A 17344-nucleotide genomic window follows, 5' to 3' on the forward strand; every position below is an offset into this window, starting at 1 on the left:
TTTACTATCTAATGTGAAATTATTTGCTGATGACACATCTTTATATGGCTTAATTGAGGGCGATAGACAAGATGCAGCTAATATACTCAATAATGATCTTCAAAAAATTTCTAGGTGGGCCAATAGATGGGGTATTATTTTTAATCCTGACAAGACAGAATCCCTACTTTTTTCAAGGAGAGTTGATTCGGAGATGTTGCATCCAAATCTGTACTTTAATGATTCAGTTATTAAAAATGTTACCTTCCATAAGCACCTTGGTCTAACTTTTAATAGTCATGCTAATTGGTCAAACCACATAAACTCTATCTATGAGAAAGCTTATAAACGAATAAATGTACTTAGAATGTTAAAGTATAAAATTGACAGAAAGTCACTTGAATTAATATATATTACATTTATTCGTCCTATTTTAGAATATGCTGATATTGTTTGGGCTAATTGCACAGAAAGGGAATGCAACATCTTAGAATCAATTCAACTAGAGGCAATTCACATTATTACTGGCCTAAGACGGGGCACCAGTCATGCAATTCTATATAATGAGTCTGGATTAATACCCTTAGCTAAAAGAAGACACTTACATCAAAATATCCATTTTTTTTAAGATTTTAAATAACAGATGCCCTCCTCATGTATTTGACTCTATCCAACCTTTTATAAACAATAATAATGCTCCTTATCCACTTCGACACAATAGATTGTTTGATGTGCCACATACAAGAACTTGTCAATATAGCACTAGCTTCTTTCCAAAACTCATGAATGAATGGAATGGCCCATCTTGTCTGTATCCCTCATTAACTTCTATTTATGCGATAAAAAAATCTTTTTTATCACAGCAAGCTACCATTCCTCCTTTCCACTGTAATGATACTTTCAAATATAAAGGACAAAGAAAAGCTAACATAATTTTATGTCAACTAAGAAACTCTGCAAGTAATCTGAATTTTGATTTATTAAATTCCCACCTTAAAGATAACCCTGCCTGTAACTGTGGCCACCCAGTTGAAGATTGTACCCACTTCTTTTTCCACTGTCCCTTCTTTACTAACCAGAGACAACTCCTCTTTAATTCCCTTTCTGACCTTAGTGATTCTATACCTCCTACAATTGATACATTTCTCAAAGGTTCTCCTATACTTGATGCAAACATGAATAAATTTATTCTTGATATAGTTCAGAGATTCATAACTGACACTGGTCGCCTATTTTAGCAAATGTACATCCCATTCTATACTTCTATCTTTTCTATCTCTCATTTGTATTTGATGTCTCAAGTGTGGGTCCGCCTGTCCATTTTAGGGACTCAGCTCAGGATTATGTGCAAATGGACTGTTTGAACCTGCAGCCTGTCCCACCACAAATGGACATATTTTGACCCAGTCTTGTAATATCTTGTGATACCTAATTTGTATTTTTTAGTTTATGTTACTGTTCTGGAACTCAATAATACAAACGATGGTGATGCCTATTTTGCATTTCGGTTATATAATCATCCATTTGAATCTATCTTCTACATTCTTATTCCTAATATTATTATTATCTGTTATCTCTAATTTTGATTGATGTGTCTGTATACTTGTTTATGCACTGTAAGGAGAGGGCTTTCATAGGCTCTGCCTGTTGCCCAATTCCTACTGTCAACTCCACCATGACAATAAAATATTCTGAAAGAATATATATAGTAATTTGAAATAAAAACTAAGAAACTGACAGAGGGGTTGTATTATGTTTACAAAATTAAAGATATTAATAAAGTGTTTGATCATGATTAAAATTTCATTATCTAGTCTATTACTTGTTCATGACTGTGATACTATGCCAAAGAGGAAAGATTCCTTGTTAAAAGTAAAAGGGATAATTAAAGCTATAGAGGAAATTTTGTACAATGGGACAGTCCCATAGTGTATGAACGATTGTTTCCCTATCTAGATTACAAAAAACACATAAAGGGTTATTTGAAAGGCCAGCTTTGCATAAATATACATTTGTTTTCAGAATGTGATGGAAAATTCTTACTTGGAGCCATTGAAGTTTTGTATTTGTAGTTATTCGAAATGGAATTATATATATTTTTTCCCCATTTTTTGTCACTAATATCAAACTTTTCCCCCCATTTCTTCCTACCTGTTGGAATAACCTTATTTTTAGAAAGTACTGAATAAAAATCCCTAGCTCCTTTAGTGTTTTTGTAAAAAAAAATCTAAATTATGAGGCATAATTGGATACACTAAATCTACCCTGATGTTATGCCCAATATTGTTCTGATTAACATACCTTCTAATTGCTGATAGGATACCATGATATTGCTCAAAATTCGTATTTATATTGTATTTGTTATTAAATTCATGATGTGCATGGAAAGTATTAGTGTTGTAAACTTTTATCATGTCATTAAAAATAGTAATTCCACATCTATATCATTCAGGATAAAAAAACACACTTCTGGTTTATAGTTAAACTCTCATTATACCATAACGGCTGTTTTAGAAATGATGGCTCCTTTTCCTTTAAAAGATCTTCTTTATAGGAAAGTTTACTCCAAGCTTTGAAAACATCTTTCCAAAACAAGTTTGTACTTCTATTTTGACATATAGATATATATTTACTACCGCAGTTAAAAAGAAGGTGAGTATTGATATGTGTTTTTAATGTTTCCTGCCATTTGCCTTGTTTTTGAAGAAGCCTCCTTATCCAACTTAATTTTAAAGATTCTATAAAAGGCAATAAGTGTACCATATTAAGATCTCCCTCTCTATAATTTTTGACAACAACATCTCGCTTAATTTTATCTATCTTTCCATTCCAAAGGAATTCATACAAGATACTGTTAAGTTTAAAAAGAAATCTCTCACTTGAATTAGGTAATGAAATAAACAAGTGATTGAATTGGGATATCAATATTGATTTTATGATATGTATTTTACCAATAGGTGTACTAAATCTTCTTTTCCAAGAACTGATGATGGATTTCAGCTTAACAAGTTTTTTTTATCAAAGTTAAGTTTAGGTATTCTATGTAAATCAGCATGAAATTCTACTCCAAGGAGCTTAAACTTTTCTGTACCCCATTGAAGATTTACTTCTGGCAATAAAATGTCATTGCTGTATTCCTTACTCCCTATCCATACTACTTGTGTTTTATTCAGACATGACGAAAACACATGATAACAAAAGGGCATCTTTACATTACAGGTCAGGTGATCTGAAAATGTATATCCTGATAACAGAAAAAATACTTATAACGACACACGAAGGTGGTTGTTTTTCACTATACTCTCCAGTTCTTAAATGTTAAAAGTTGTTGCTGTGAACTGCAGAAACTGATGATCAAATTGTACACGGTTACACCACAATAAGTGATGACGCTACCTTTGCACGTTCGAACCTTAGATTCCAGACAGATTAGATGTCGTTCTTCGAACGGTGTTGCTGTCATCCATGTCGGAGTTACAGTTGACAATGTTTGGTATGGACAGGATGCTAGGTCTTCTTTCTGCCGATGTTTGATAGAGGGCGTTGTCTAACTGATCAATGTTCGAGTCCCATCCGACTGGGGAACGGGTAATGAAGTTGGAAATTGAAAGTATGCTAGATCTCCTTGAAGCAAACATATGATTAAGACCGTCTGACCTGGACAAATCCCATAACGAAATGGTATTCAAATCGTTTACGTCAGAGGTACGGCGAACATCTTTGTGTCTGGATGGAACACACAGTGTGTTTATTATGATCACTCCCAGAACTTGCACTACATAATTCGTTATGGTACGGATTCTGTCTCTGAAAAAGAAGAAAACAAGAAACAACTTTAGATGAACTGTATGCATAGTTTCTATGAATACATAACATGCTATACGTTCGGATGGATGCTAGCAGACATTACTATATAACTACTACAATAACATCAACAGAGGAGCTCTAAGTGTCAGAAAACCAGAGCATGAACGATCTTGTCCTACAACGACACAATTAAGTTGTGTGATCAGCGTGATGATTTCGATTTTCCCATTGATGTCTTTTCTATGTCTGGATAGTAACAATCCTGCTCCCGACATAAATGTATTTTCATGTCGTAAGTGATTCAAGGACATGTTTTAATATCACGATTTTCATGCAAGAGGTCGGCAGCTGTCAGAACAATCGGTTTCGAGGGATATTTGGTTGGTGAAGACCATGAAGACATTTTACGGTCTTCACAATTACCTTCCTTTGAGAAATGATATTAGACGTGGTTGATGCTCGTTAGTATATCTTAATATTGTTGGTTACTAATTGTCATTCAAGAACGTGGCTAGCTTACATAGATTGACCAAGATTTCCATGGCGGATGTTGTCAATGATTCAGAGGACGAATTTTTCACCTGGTTTCATCAATTTGGATTTTGATTTAAAGTCTGTCGATACTTTAGCATTGCCTATGCTGTGTGTCTTCATGTAAATACTGCTGGTGGGCGAGGCGGGCGTAGCCTGTCACATTTTGTTTATTTCGGATAGTGGCACGGGTTAGGATGGACATCTGAACTTGATGTTATGCTTTGTCATATTTTAGAAAAATAGGAAATTTATTGCATAATAGAGCTAATTAATCTCCTATCTGGACAGTGCTATTTCTTCAGATATAACTCTACTTTTCTCAGTCACCTCCTAGGCTTTAGAAGCTAGGCTCTAGTATCACTGACGAGTCCTACAAGAACAAAACAGCTATATATTACAGTTTAATTCATTATTTGAATTATTCTTTATTTGCTTACGTGTCTTTTGTATAATAATTATAGAAAATGCCATGTGCGTTTACGTCATAGACGAATATTGTCTTTTGTCACGCTTTGCTCCGTGCACTTACATAATCCAGTCTGTTGAAAACAGTATAGCGATCATATCAGATGGCACGTTAAAGTTAGACAAGATGAGGATGATGACTGCCATACTGGATCCTGATACAGACGGAGCAGCTGTAGACAATAGTGTAGCCATCAAACTGAAAACAAGGTATATTAAGTTCAATATAAAATGTCACAGCTGGACTATGCCAGTTCAGTTTGGGCCCTATATCTTCAAAAACACATTGACAAGATTAAGACGGTCTAGAGAAGAGCAACCAAATTTCCTCCGGAATGAAGGACCTGGCCTACAGTGAGATGTTGAAGAAACTAAAGATTCCATCACTGGCATTCAGGAGAATAAGGAGAGATGTGATAGAACTGTGTAAAATAACGTCAAATTTATGATAATGAATGTTTTAATGCTATTACATTATGGAGAGATGCCTCTGATCGCCATAATCACAGAGGTCATTCAAAAAAATATTTCCTAAACGATCCACAACTTATCTTTAATAAATATTTCTAAAGAGAAAACCGGTAGTGAAATAGGACTATCAAGTTCTGCTTCATATTTCCTTATTTTAGACCTTTTTCAATGTTTCTTTTTTGTTTGTTTGGTTCTTTTTGAGAGAGGGTGTGTAGGTGAGGGATCGTACATGTCCATCTCATACCAACCTAAATTGGAAGTCAAGAGCATGATATATTTATCTACATCAGACACTTTCTTTTCTACAACGGCACTTCCGTCGTGATGATTTCAATTTCCCTATTATGATTTTCCATTTCATGATAGCAACCATCCTGCATTCCCAACGTGTGAATATTGTCGGCAACTGTTAGACAAACATACAGAGTTTCGAGAGACGCACAGCATAACGATCTCATTGAGAAATATTCTACTTCTTTGTGTGGTATGAGACATATTTGATGCCCGTTATTATGCCTTGTGATTCCGTTGATCTTACCTTATTTTCTTTCGGTATCACGACATTACTATTTTAACTGACCAATATTTATAGGTAGACCGTCGTTGAAGCTCGATGAAGCCTTCCAACAACACCTGCCCTTATTTCTCATATTTTACATTTCCGGGGTCTTCATGCAACATTTTGTTTTATTCATATTTGGCCCTTTTTCATCGAATAGGAGTTTGGTTTATGATTCAACAAACATGTCGGGTTTTTCCAGCAACGCTTACTCCGAAACTGAATCTGTCTAGCCTCTTTCAAGTCAACTCGGGGTACTAAGTACTGATTCAACAGTATTACCTCTCCTCTCTCGAACCTTACCATACAAGATTGGCATACATAAATTTATTTAATATTTTCTTCCATATTTCCAGTTGCTTACTCTTAGAAGGGAGGTAAAATACGGTGATGTGGGACCCCGATGTTATACAAATCTCATCAATTAATTACATGTGTAAATATGCCATCACATAGTGTTGAAGTATTTGAGCGCTTGGAAATAATATGTTTTGTATCGCGCTTGTCGATTTCTCTGTTGACTTATATAGCTATACATTTGTTTGTTAACAAATTGACAAAACTTTGCATAAATATTACACAGAAACATAGAAATCTTGAACATTACTAAATGTTTTTACTATACGCACTCTTCATGATTAACTTAAAACAGACTCTATAGAACCCATACGCTGGTTCACACCTTACCAAATAAGAACCACGGTTTCTGCATCGGATTCCGAGGTCTGAGTTTGGAGTAGAAAGACGCACGCTACAGATACGTATAAAGAAGTTCCGCATCGTCCTATGGTAGTAGATAGGGGCACAACGAACTCGGCCACGTGTTTATCCACACTCATTGCCTTTTCCAGGAGACAGACCGTGTCCGGAATAACCGCAGCCCTTTAACAAACATCAAAAGTGTCACATTTGACGTCAATCAGGTACCATGATAATCCGACAACTTTGCATGAATCATAAAGTGTCACATTATGTCAAGAATTTGGCAAACAAATACAAACAAATATATGTAAAATAAGATGGAATTCTCATATGCGTTGTTATGACCTAGTACACTTACGTACTACCTGTGACGAAGGACAGCATAATTGGTTCTCTAAGTTTAATGAAAAGGTCAGCTGGGTTGTTCCGTCTGACGATAACGTAAACCAGCGGCACCAACAACACGACAACAAGACACTGCCCTACCGTAACAGTTACGATGTACATAGCTATGTCAGCCATGTCACTGGGTAGGTTGTCGGTGCTGGAGACAATCTTAGCCAAAAGGCTAAAGAGACCACAGGGCGTTAACCTGTAAAAAGAAAGAAGGTTTGTTATGTAAGATTTGTAACAACAATACGCTCCTCAGTCGCTACCAAGGTTTTCTATATATTTATACTTTTTTTAACCCTTAGCATCACTCACAAGTTCAAGAAAAACTAACAGCTGTATGTTGCAAGTTAATTACACATTCGGTTCTGAGTATAAAGACGCTATTTACTTGTGTGCACTTTGATACATTTTCACGCGTCAGCATTTCACTCATACGACCAATTTGTCATGAAATTAATTTCATACAAGGTGTACACACGTGACTTTGGTGTTGATACTAACGGTTGATACAAATACGTTCCCCCGTAAGATGAGATACTGTATCCAAACAGCAATGCCTACCACATGAAGAGGCGCATAAGGTGTAGCAGTGTATAGAACGAGGACCTGAAGAATTCTCGAAACACTCCTCCATCCTGCTTCACTTTCCCAGCACATATACCAACTAGGAAACCGACCATCAATATCCCTGTAGATAACCGCTAAGTATAAGCAACTATTGAAAACATTTTATGTTTTATTTCAGTACCTGATAATACAAAACTAAAACTTGTATTCTGAAGTTTAAGTTCGGCGTGTCTCAACAATGATAATTTGGTTATTTTGTAACTACATATATATGTACTTAATGTCTAAAATAAACTAAACTAAGATTTGATTACGTTGCTCCGTGCTTTCGTTTCTTCGTTATTTTAACCCCCACCCCCATCCAAACCAGGTACCTTGAAGAGCCCAGAATAAAATGTTGTATGATGCAGTATTATCCACTAATTGGCATCAGCATAAATGGGCATACCAATTTATAATCTTTCATGCAAAACATCGTATTAATAATTTCATATCATGTCAAAACCCCATAAATGTTTTTAATTAAACAGTTTTTTCAACTGAAAATTATTTCTATAAGCTAAAGATTGCCTCATATCTAAACTGGTAATTACCAAGGACATTCGGTCCGTCTACATATTCCAAGATTTTCGTCTGTTCCTGTTTGGTTTGGTTGACGGAAAGAGACTTATTCTGCAACTGGTACCTCGTTTGCGTCTTAAAGAGAAGTCAGTTCTTATCAAAACTCGATTTTCTCAAATATTCCAATTCTTAGCTACGTGTTCTGTTCTCATTAGTATGCGTAGTTAATAACCTGATTCATATTTTGATAACATTCCATTTCTTGGACTGACCTATATTTACGGGGCGGAAACAGAAGTCATTTAATCGTCTGGAACAACCAGTTACTTATATCAGCCTTGCAGTTTTTCAATGGTATCCGTGTAAATATTTCTCTTGTTCAAACTTCGCAATCTTTTAACCAGTTTTCAGTTTGAATTGAATAGATCTTGAATTTAGTGTCAGTCAGATAATCATTATTAAAGAAATATTTCTGTGTCTATGATAACGGTCTTTCAATAATATGCAGTTGCATACATTTTAAAGTAAAGCCGTTTAGTTAGTGCAAGAGCATTACCTGTTGAAAGGCAGAAAGGAAAAGATTGTCTGGAACAAGATTTCTGAAACAATACGAAAACATCTGACACGATAGATAAATCTCTAATTAAAAAATAAATATCCCACTGATGGTGAGATTACGGTATGTCTAATTAATAGGTTTAACAGGTTTTTTCAGAATTATGTTTATTTACATATTAATAAAATCAACGTGCTTTTCTTGTGATGAAACAGCCAAACTTTCCTATTCCTCATTAACCCCTTAGGATTATAGATATATTCACTCTACATGTTGAATTCCAGTTTAATTCAAGAACCAAATCAAACAAATTTTATAGCACATAAATACGTCATTTAAAAAAAATATTATAATTCCAATGGTTTTTGAATGACTGTATATATATCCAACAGGAAATTAAAACGTTGATAAATCAAAAATCAAAGCCGCGAGGATCTCGTAATTGTCTTCACCTAAAAAATAACAGCGAAAGGAGAAATACGTATAACGTACGATTTGCTTGAAAGAAAGAAAATACCATTACCTGAATACGTCGGCCAATAAATCGTGATACTCTCTTGTATTTACTGTATGTTCCATCGCATCGACGTCTTTATGATGCTGGGTTCCTGTAAAATAAATTTATTTAATCAGAGTTTCAATTTGCATTTAATTTTCAATAACTAATTGAACGTCAGTATCACGATTTCCGCGCGAGATGTCGACTGCTGACACACTCACAACAGAGAGTTTCAACAGATATATATTGATGAAGATGAAGATTTTATGGCGATACAATCATCTTATTGGGAAACATTCAATTTTCTTGTAAGATATAAACTTGCTTGAATTCACTGCTCGTTCGAATGTCTCGTGATTTCGATGTTAGTTTTTAAAAATTGTGACACTCTTTGCTTAGATTTACCAAGATTCATATTGTTGATGTCGACAATGTAGCAGGACACCCTTTCTGGAACATAATACCTTATTCTTGTAATATGTGTCTCTTATGAAGGTATACTATTGTCTTTAATCCATTGATCTCGTGTAAATCTCTGGCTCAAATGTATTCTTTAATCCATTGATCTCGTGTAAATCTCTGGTTCAAATGTATTCTTTAGTTCATTGATATCGTGTAAATCTCTGGTTCAAATGTATTCTTTAGTTCATTGATATCGTGTAAATCTCTGGTTCAAATGTATTCTTTAGTTCATTGATATCGTGTAAATCTCTGGTTCAAATGTATTCTTTAGTTCATTGATATCGTGTAAATCTCTGGCTCAAATGTATTCTTTAATCCATTGATCTCGTGTAAATCTCTGGCTCAAATGTATTCTTTAGTTCATTGATATCGTGTAAATCTCTGGTTCAAATGCTGTCTTCAGTTCATTGATATCGTGTAAATCTCTGTTTAAAATGTTGTCTTCAGTTCATTGATATCGTGTAAATCTCTGGTTCAAATGTTGTCTTCGGTTCATTGATATCGTGTAAATCTCTGGTTCAAATGTTGTCTTCGGTTCATTGATATCGTGTAAATCTCTGGTTCAAATGTTGTCTTCGGTTCATTGATCTCGTGTAAATCTCTGGTTCAAATGTTGTCTTCAGTTCATTGATATCGTGTAAATCTCTGGTTCAAATGTTGTCTTCGGTTCATTGATATCGTGTAAATCTCTGGTTCAAATGTTGTCTTCGGTTCATTGATATCGTGTAAATCTCTGGTTCAAATGTTGTCTTCGGTTCATTGATATCGTGTAAATCTCTGGTTCAAATGTTGTATTCGGTTCATTGATCTCGTGTAAATCTCTGGTTCAAATGTTGTCTTCAGTTCATTGATATCGTGTAAATCTCTGGTTCAAATGTTGTCTTCGGTTCATTGATTTCGTATTCTAGTTCTATTAAAATAGCGGCATTCTCGATCCGTTTTTTTTACATCATTATTAAACTGCTGAATTTTGTGATACTGTGCAACACTGCCATTACCTGGTACGATCAATACGGTGAGTAAACATCCAATCACACAGCCGGTGAAGTTGGTGAAGATGAAATACACTAAAGTGATGATCCCTGCCTTACCACTGGTGTTGGCGTTCAGAGAGGATGTACCTGTTAACAGAACGCTCAAGGATTACAATGGTTAACATATCTGTGAATTTCAAGAAGAATCGTTTACTGTGGAAATGTTGAGGGGGGTGTCTCTGTTAATTTAATGGAAAAATATATAATGACTTTTAAAATGATATGGAAATTAATTGTTTCGTTATGACCTCAATAAAAATATCAATTTCAGCTATAATACTGTAAAGCATGCCTCTCAAAGAAATTCTACGGTCAATCTCAGGTACTGTTTCCTGATTGATATGCAATAAATGTATACTCCAGAGAAAGTCTGCCATTAGTCTGAGATTCTGTCTGAAGTGTTGTTAACTGGTAAAGACATCCTTCAGAGAAAATCTGCCTCCAGACTGAAGTGCTGTTAACTGGAATTTCGTCCTTCGGAAAAAATCTACCTCCAGTCTGAAATGTTCTTAACTGGTAAATACGTCCTTCAGAGAAAATCTACCTCCAGTCTATAGTGTAGTTAACTGGTATATACGTCCTTCAGAGAAAGTTTGCCTCCAGTCTGAAGTTTTAAGGATACGTCCTATATCAAAATGAATGAATATTAATACAATAACTTTCCGTAGACTCGTCTTTGATTGTTTTAGACAAACCTATCAAGCATGGATGTGCATTTAATTCATGGTTTAACGTAATTGCAACGACTCACATCCTTATGAAATTGTGTATAGGGCAACAAAAAGGGAAGAACTTTTTAGAGTATACTAGTATTGTGGTTTACCAAAATGGCGTATTGAAATTCACAACAATGTTTAGGATAAATAAACCTGTAAACAACTAAATACTATCCGCAAAATATCACTCGGCTAGGGAGAACTTCTCTTTAGCGGAGGATTTGAAAGAAACAATGACCTCTGTTGAATTGCGCCCATGCAGGGACTCGGGGAAAAATACTTAGCGTTACTTTCACAATCTAGGGCGAGTTATTTCCTAGACGGGGAGTATGTAACCCCGGTTTGATACTAGCCGCAAAATACCGTTTGGTTAGAGAAAACTTCTCTTTAGCTCGTTCGGTTGAGCGTCAGACAGGTTACATTCTGTTTAAATTCAGTTTAGCGTTTGAGCGTCAGAAATAAATAATGACCTATAGAATAGAAGTTCTTTTAACACAAGAAGTAAAATTAGAGTGCGGCGTTTCCATGATTACACAGTCGGCTTCATCTTATAAAAACAAACAGTATAAGGTTAGAGTGTGACGTTTCCATGACTACACGGTCACCTTCATCTTATAACACAACCAGTGGAAGGTTAGAGTGTTACGTTCCGATGACTACACGGTCACCTTCATCTTATAACACAACCAGTATCAGGTTAGAGTGTGACGTTTCCATGACTACACGGTCACCTTCATCAAACAAATGACCAGTGTGGTGCGTACTAGCAATGACGTACATAGTGTGAAGGTGCGACGAGATGGTAAACAGATTATAGAAAAAATAAAATACACCAGGTGGTAATAATGCACTGTAGTCAATTCGGCTTCGCTTTGTTTATCACTTGGTCATAGATGTGCGAGAGTCTGTGCCCCACCACCCCCTCGTCCCTATTAAGAACTTAAGAACGTATCCAGATAGCTTCCTTAACAAAGTGTGAAACAAAGCGTAAAAAAACAACATCGAACTGTTTATTTTTCTGTTTATTTTCCAGCAAGACCCTTTCGGCAATGGGCAAAAATGTCATAAATTTCCAATCACAAATTATGCAGTCGTGCATGATTTTTCTAGCCCTTTTCGGCAATTTTAAACATAACCAAAGAATCTGTTATTACATGATAAACTCAAAAATAAAAAAAAACAATCACTTTCTTGTAGAAAATATCTAAACATATTTGCAGTGGTTCGAAGTATAGACGAGCCACGACTGTTGTCGTCTCTGCCATTCTGTTTACACTGCTCTGCGCATGTCACCACTAAAAAAACGGAAGGTGTCTGAAAATCCGGATATGCTCCCAGTAACAGGAGAACTGCTTTTGCTACAAAAGCAATGATTGTCTGTAAATAATAATGAATTCTGAAGGGATATTTTTATTATTCGTATTGTCATTGATCCCACAATTTGCAGATTAACATACAGTAGGTTCTAAAGTTCATTATGTAGAAAGTATAATTTCTTCTACAAAAATCTTCATAATATACCAATGAAATATAACTTGTTCAATATCTCTTTTTGTGTATATGAGGTAGAATTGAGGTTAATTAAAAGCTTAATCCGTGTCACAAGATTTAATGAAGGTTCCAATTTCTGATATACATTGGAATGTTTCTATGCCATTAGACCACTACCAGTAAAAAAAAACTCAAAACGAACATTTGCACATACCTCGGACATGTAACATAACACTTTATGCAGATACAAACATGTTTAAATTTCAATCAAAACCGCAGTTTACAGTTAACAATGCTATTACATGACAAACTCAACAATAAAAACAGTGTCAAGGATAATTAACTGAGCCATATGATTGCTTAATGTCGTTTGAAAGTCAATACAGTCACATTGTAACCAGCTGAGGATGAGCTCCATACTTTGATACACGTGTCACAGTCAGCAGACATCTTTACTATCAAGGTGTCCAAAATAAGAAGAAATACTCAAAACTGGAAGAAGTAGTTCCATTGTTGAAAACAAGCCATCCCATAAATTGTTCTTGAATGATTTGAAATGCCATCTAGGATTGATAAATTGAAAATCATAAACACTTATTTGTATGTCCAATGAAACACTTTTTTCCTTTCTGAATCTGAATGCATGTAAAAATGAATACCAGGTAAGTCTTCAATATAAGGCATTCTGCCATATTACAGACTAAACCCGTACCAGATTTTGACTCTGATTATCTCCCATTTTTCTTCCCTTCTACATGTACCAGATAATAGTGTACATAATATATGGAGGCAGATACTCCACTTCTGTATCTAAAATATCACATTTAAATTATTTCATACACATTATAGTGTTATGAATTAGATATAATATATCGGTATTTGCCATTTTAGAACAAGGTTTACACCAATAATGACTAGACCGATCTATTTAGTACACCTTTTCACATTCTGCAGCAACCATATACATGTATATGTGTCATGAGATAAACTTTTTACCATCTTTGTTAGTTATAAGAAAGTAGAAAAATATAAACATTAAGTATGATACATGAACTATAAAAGGCCTCTATACATGTAGGTATTTGATATTTAACATATGTTGAATACATTGAAAGAAAATAAGCTTTTCCTGACCTGCTGTGAAACAAATAACCTCTTCGTGGCAAAACGTACAGGATACAAAAATGTTATACCTGTTTTGACCTAATTTAGGTATAGGAGTGTTAGATTTGTATAAGTATTTGTCTGGATTTGAAAATGCAAATATAACCTTCAGACTGGCTAACACTCAGAAAATGATTAACCTAATAATTAAAACCAACAATTCGGTTTTTATCTGCACACATATTTGTCTTTCAATGAATAGCAAAAACTAATATTGAAAAAATGCATTACGTTTTGATATATGTTTTAAAAAATGTTTAGATGAAGTTGTACCTCTACAACCAAATTTCTTGTATATGGATTCTATAATTTGATAGATATTTGAAATTGAAAAAGATAATTCTTTACTATTTAATTTTGATGCAGTTGAGTGTATACTGATCTTTACACCATAGTTCACTTCGAGTGCACGAGAAAAAGATTCCTTGTTCACAAGAAAAGGACTACAGGTAAACTAGAAGTGCACTAGGGTCCACACTTGTAATGTGAAAAAAAAACTGTCCTGTTAAATAATGGGTTAAGTCCCCTACCGTGCCCCCTGGTGTTTCAGCACAGAGACAATACAACCCAAGACTTCCTGTGGTTTTACTAGTACAGCTGTAGAGAGATACATTTTTGTAACTTATATTGGAGCACTATCAGTTTGGTGCCAATCTTTACATCAAATAAATATACAAAATGTATAATTATCAAAAATGACCATAAAACTTTTGACATCGTAACGCTTGGATGATGTTAGGGTAGGCTGTCGAGAAGGGAGATAATTTTTTATGTAATACCTGATCAAATATTCCATTATTTCCGTACAGCTAAGGTGTACTGCAGGGGGAGCTTTGTGTGTTTTTTTTAATAAACCTGCTATGTGCTGTCCTGTGGTCTTGTATTAATTTTGACATTTGATTTTTCCATCACAATAGCAAAACAGACAATTATTTGAAATTTAGATTGGTATATGATTTATTTAAGAGATTTAAAAAAATTAAGGCTAAATTATTTTTTATAATATTCTTACATTCTTCACATTCTCTCCACAAAATCCAACTTTCAAATATTAAATATTATTGCTTTATTTTATTGGCGCTAGGATTTCAGAGTCAGCTCAGGGGTTGCCAGCGTCCCCAGTTTCCTTCCCTCCTCAATCACTTGAACCAGTAATAACTGTACTACAGGTTAAGCTTGAGCAACTGGCCACCTTGACAGAGCAATTAACTAATCAGTGTCACCATTGTTAGATTGGTAATTCCCTACTCGGGTTCGTCACGCTCGTGTGTTAACTTTGTATATCTCAGCCGTATAAACTATAAGTAAAATGTGAGGGGCTTCAACAAGATAAATAAGAAAAAAAACACCAAGCATACTAAACAAACACTAGGATGACGGACAACAATGGATCAAATTTCAGATTATGAAATACACACATGGAAGTCAGTTACTTACTTTACACAATACACACGAAAAGAAACTTAAAAAAAATTATGATCACACGTAAGTGAATTTCTGAGATCTACTTATCTTACAAATGCCTTGGTTTAAAATGGATCTGCTAAGTATTAGATTATTATGCGTCGTCAGCCGCGCGTTACCTTCCATTCTAACGACTTCTCGATAACCAGAAGGCTCAGGGTACTAATACTGTTCTTGTGGCAGGATGGGATGAAGAGCTACCAATTTTTTTTTTTTAATATGAATGATCCTGACTCGCTTTCAATGTCACAGGGGCCAATTGTGTTAAAATCTTTGAACAATTTCTATTTGATAACCAAAATGTCCATGGTACTGACATTTGCGCTTAAGCATACTGGGATGAAGGGCGACCAAGTTTGTTAAAATTACCTTTACCTACTTTCAAGGTCACAGAGGTAAAATGTATTAAAATATTTAATCAGCTTCTTAATTAACAAAAGGTCCATGGTGCTGATATTGGGCCTGTGGCATGCTGGGATACAGGGCGACCAATTGAGTTGATTCGTAATAAGTAAAGTAATAAGTAAATGATGGACGCAGGCAAAACAAATGCCTCTATATCCATATGTGCTAAAAAGCATTTCTTTATATATTGTTTCTGGGAAGGTGCACAATTTTTCTACTCCAATTGTCACCACTTGGTCCAGTTTGATTGTAAGTATATCAATGCGGATATAACCTTATATGGATATAAAATGTTTGGATTGATGTAAACATTTTTTTATTTATATCAGATACCTTTCATAATTCATGTATCATACGTAATGTTTCTATTTTCCCCCATTCTTATAACGTCCTTATAACTGACTAAGTTGGTAAAAAGTGTATCTCCTAACAGATATATGTATATGTTATCATTTAACATTCATATTATCCTTGAAGGTTTTTTTATTTTACCTTATACAATTTTTAGTTTGTCATTTAAAAGCATTGTTAGCTGCTGACTGCAGCTTTGATTGAGATGAATTTAAAAATTTTGTATCTGCAGTAAATTATGTTACATGTCCGAGTCGTGTACATAGGTCCGTTTTGAGTTTTCTTTTACTGATCCACTGGTCGAATGGCACAGAAGCATTCCAATTTTTATCAGAAAATATATTCTTTATTAAATCTTGCCTCAGATTAAGTAATGCTATGTGTAGGTATCTCTTAAGTATACACGAATGTAAATTATTCAGTGAAATATTAATTTCATTTTGTTTTAAAAAACACATCTAAATAATCAAAGATAGCAGATACTGCATGACGTATTCGTTATTATCATGAATATAGACAAACCTCGAAAATAAAATGCAACAAATAAGACTAATGAATGTATTGTGTAGATACTTGTGTCGTGTCCACAAACATTTTTAATCTTGAAAGGATGTCTCAAATTTAAATCATGAAAAAAGATTACCCACAAACAAGTCAGACTTTTTGTAAGTCACGAAGACTTCACAGAAGTGACAGGGGATGTAGGTCACTACTCACCTGATATAACAGACGTTATAAGAAGAGGGATTATCAACATCTTCAGGAAGCGGATGTAGAGCTCGCCTGGCAAACCTTATAGATCACAAGATAAATAAACTAAAAAAGTACGCAATGACATAAAAGAAAGCATATAGAAGAATTTATTCATTCGGGTTTTTATAAAATTTAAAGTGAATGTTCCCGCTGGTTACTAAGTTATTTTATAACATGAATAAGCATTGTTTACGATAACATTGGATGAAAGTCCCTATTTGAGATATATGTAAAATTTGCTATGATATTACTTAATCAGGAATTGTACTTACCGATCCACATTAGTGTGGTTTCCGAAGGGTCGAAGCGCTGTAGAAGTACGCCGAGTGCCACACCACACAGAACACCACCCATCGTCAGCACTATCAGTTTATTCCGTCGGAGGCAACCGCAGCGTCCTCCTTCCGACAT

The 17344-nt window shown here is 34.8% G+C and overlaps 1 protein-coding gene across 1 annotated transcript; it reads right to left on the minus strand.

The window, feature by feature from the left end:
- Positions 1–3392: 3392 nt before the first annotated feature.
- LOC132560828 (excitatory amino acid transporter 5-like) lies at positions 3393–17344 on the minus strand. Its single transcript, XM_060225519.1, has 8 exons — positions 17206–17344; positions 16898–16972; positions 10554–10676; positions 9118–9202; positions 6876–7109; positions 6503–6697; positions 4850–4984; positions 3393–3786 (listed from the first exon to the last, which is right to left on the minus strand). Exons 1-8 carry the CDS (start codon positions 17342–17344, stop codon positions 3393–3395), a joined length of 1380 nt encoding a protein of 459 aa, XP_060081502.1.

Source organism: Ylistrum balloti, unplaced genomic scaffold (genome assembly GCF_031769215.1).
Source record: "Ylistrum balloti isolate Yb309-2 unplaced genomic scaffold, AGI_CSIRO_Ybal_v1 Utg371122, whole genome shotgun sequence".
NCBI lineage: Eukaryota > Metazoa > Mollusca > Bivalvia > Pectinida > Pectinidae > Ylistrum > Ylistrum balloti.

Excerpts from the sequence above, each read along its gene's own strand:
- LOC132560828 (XM_060225519.1), bottom strand. The coding sequence starts at position 17,344 with ATGTCGGAAGGAGGACGCTGCGGTTGCCTCCGACGGAATAAACTGATA. Across the intron at positions 7,110-9,117 it reads TTATTGGCCGACGTATTCAG|GTTAACGCCCTGTGGTCTCT; the intron begins GTAATGGTATTT and ends TTCTTTTTACAG. Across the intron at positions 4,985-6,502 it reads GAAACCGTGGTTCTTATTTG|TTTGATGGCTACACTATTGT; the intron begins GTAAGGTGTGAA and ends CCTTGTTTTCAG.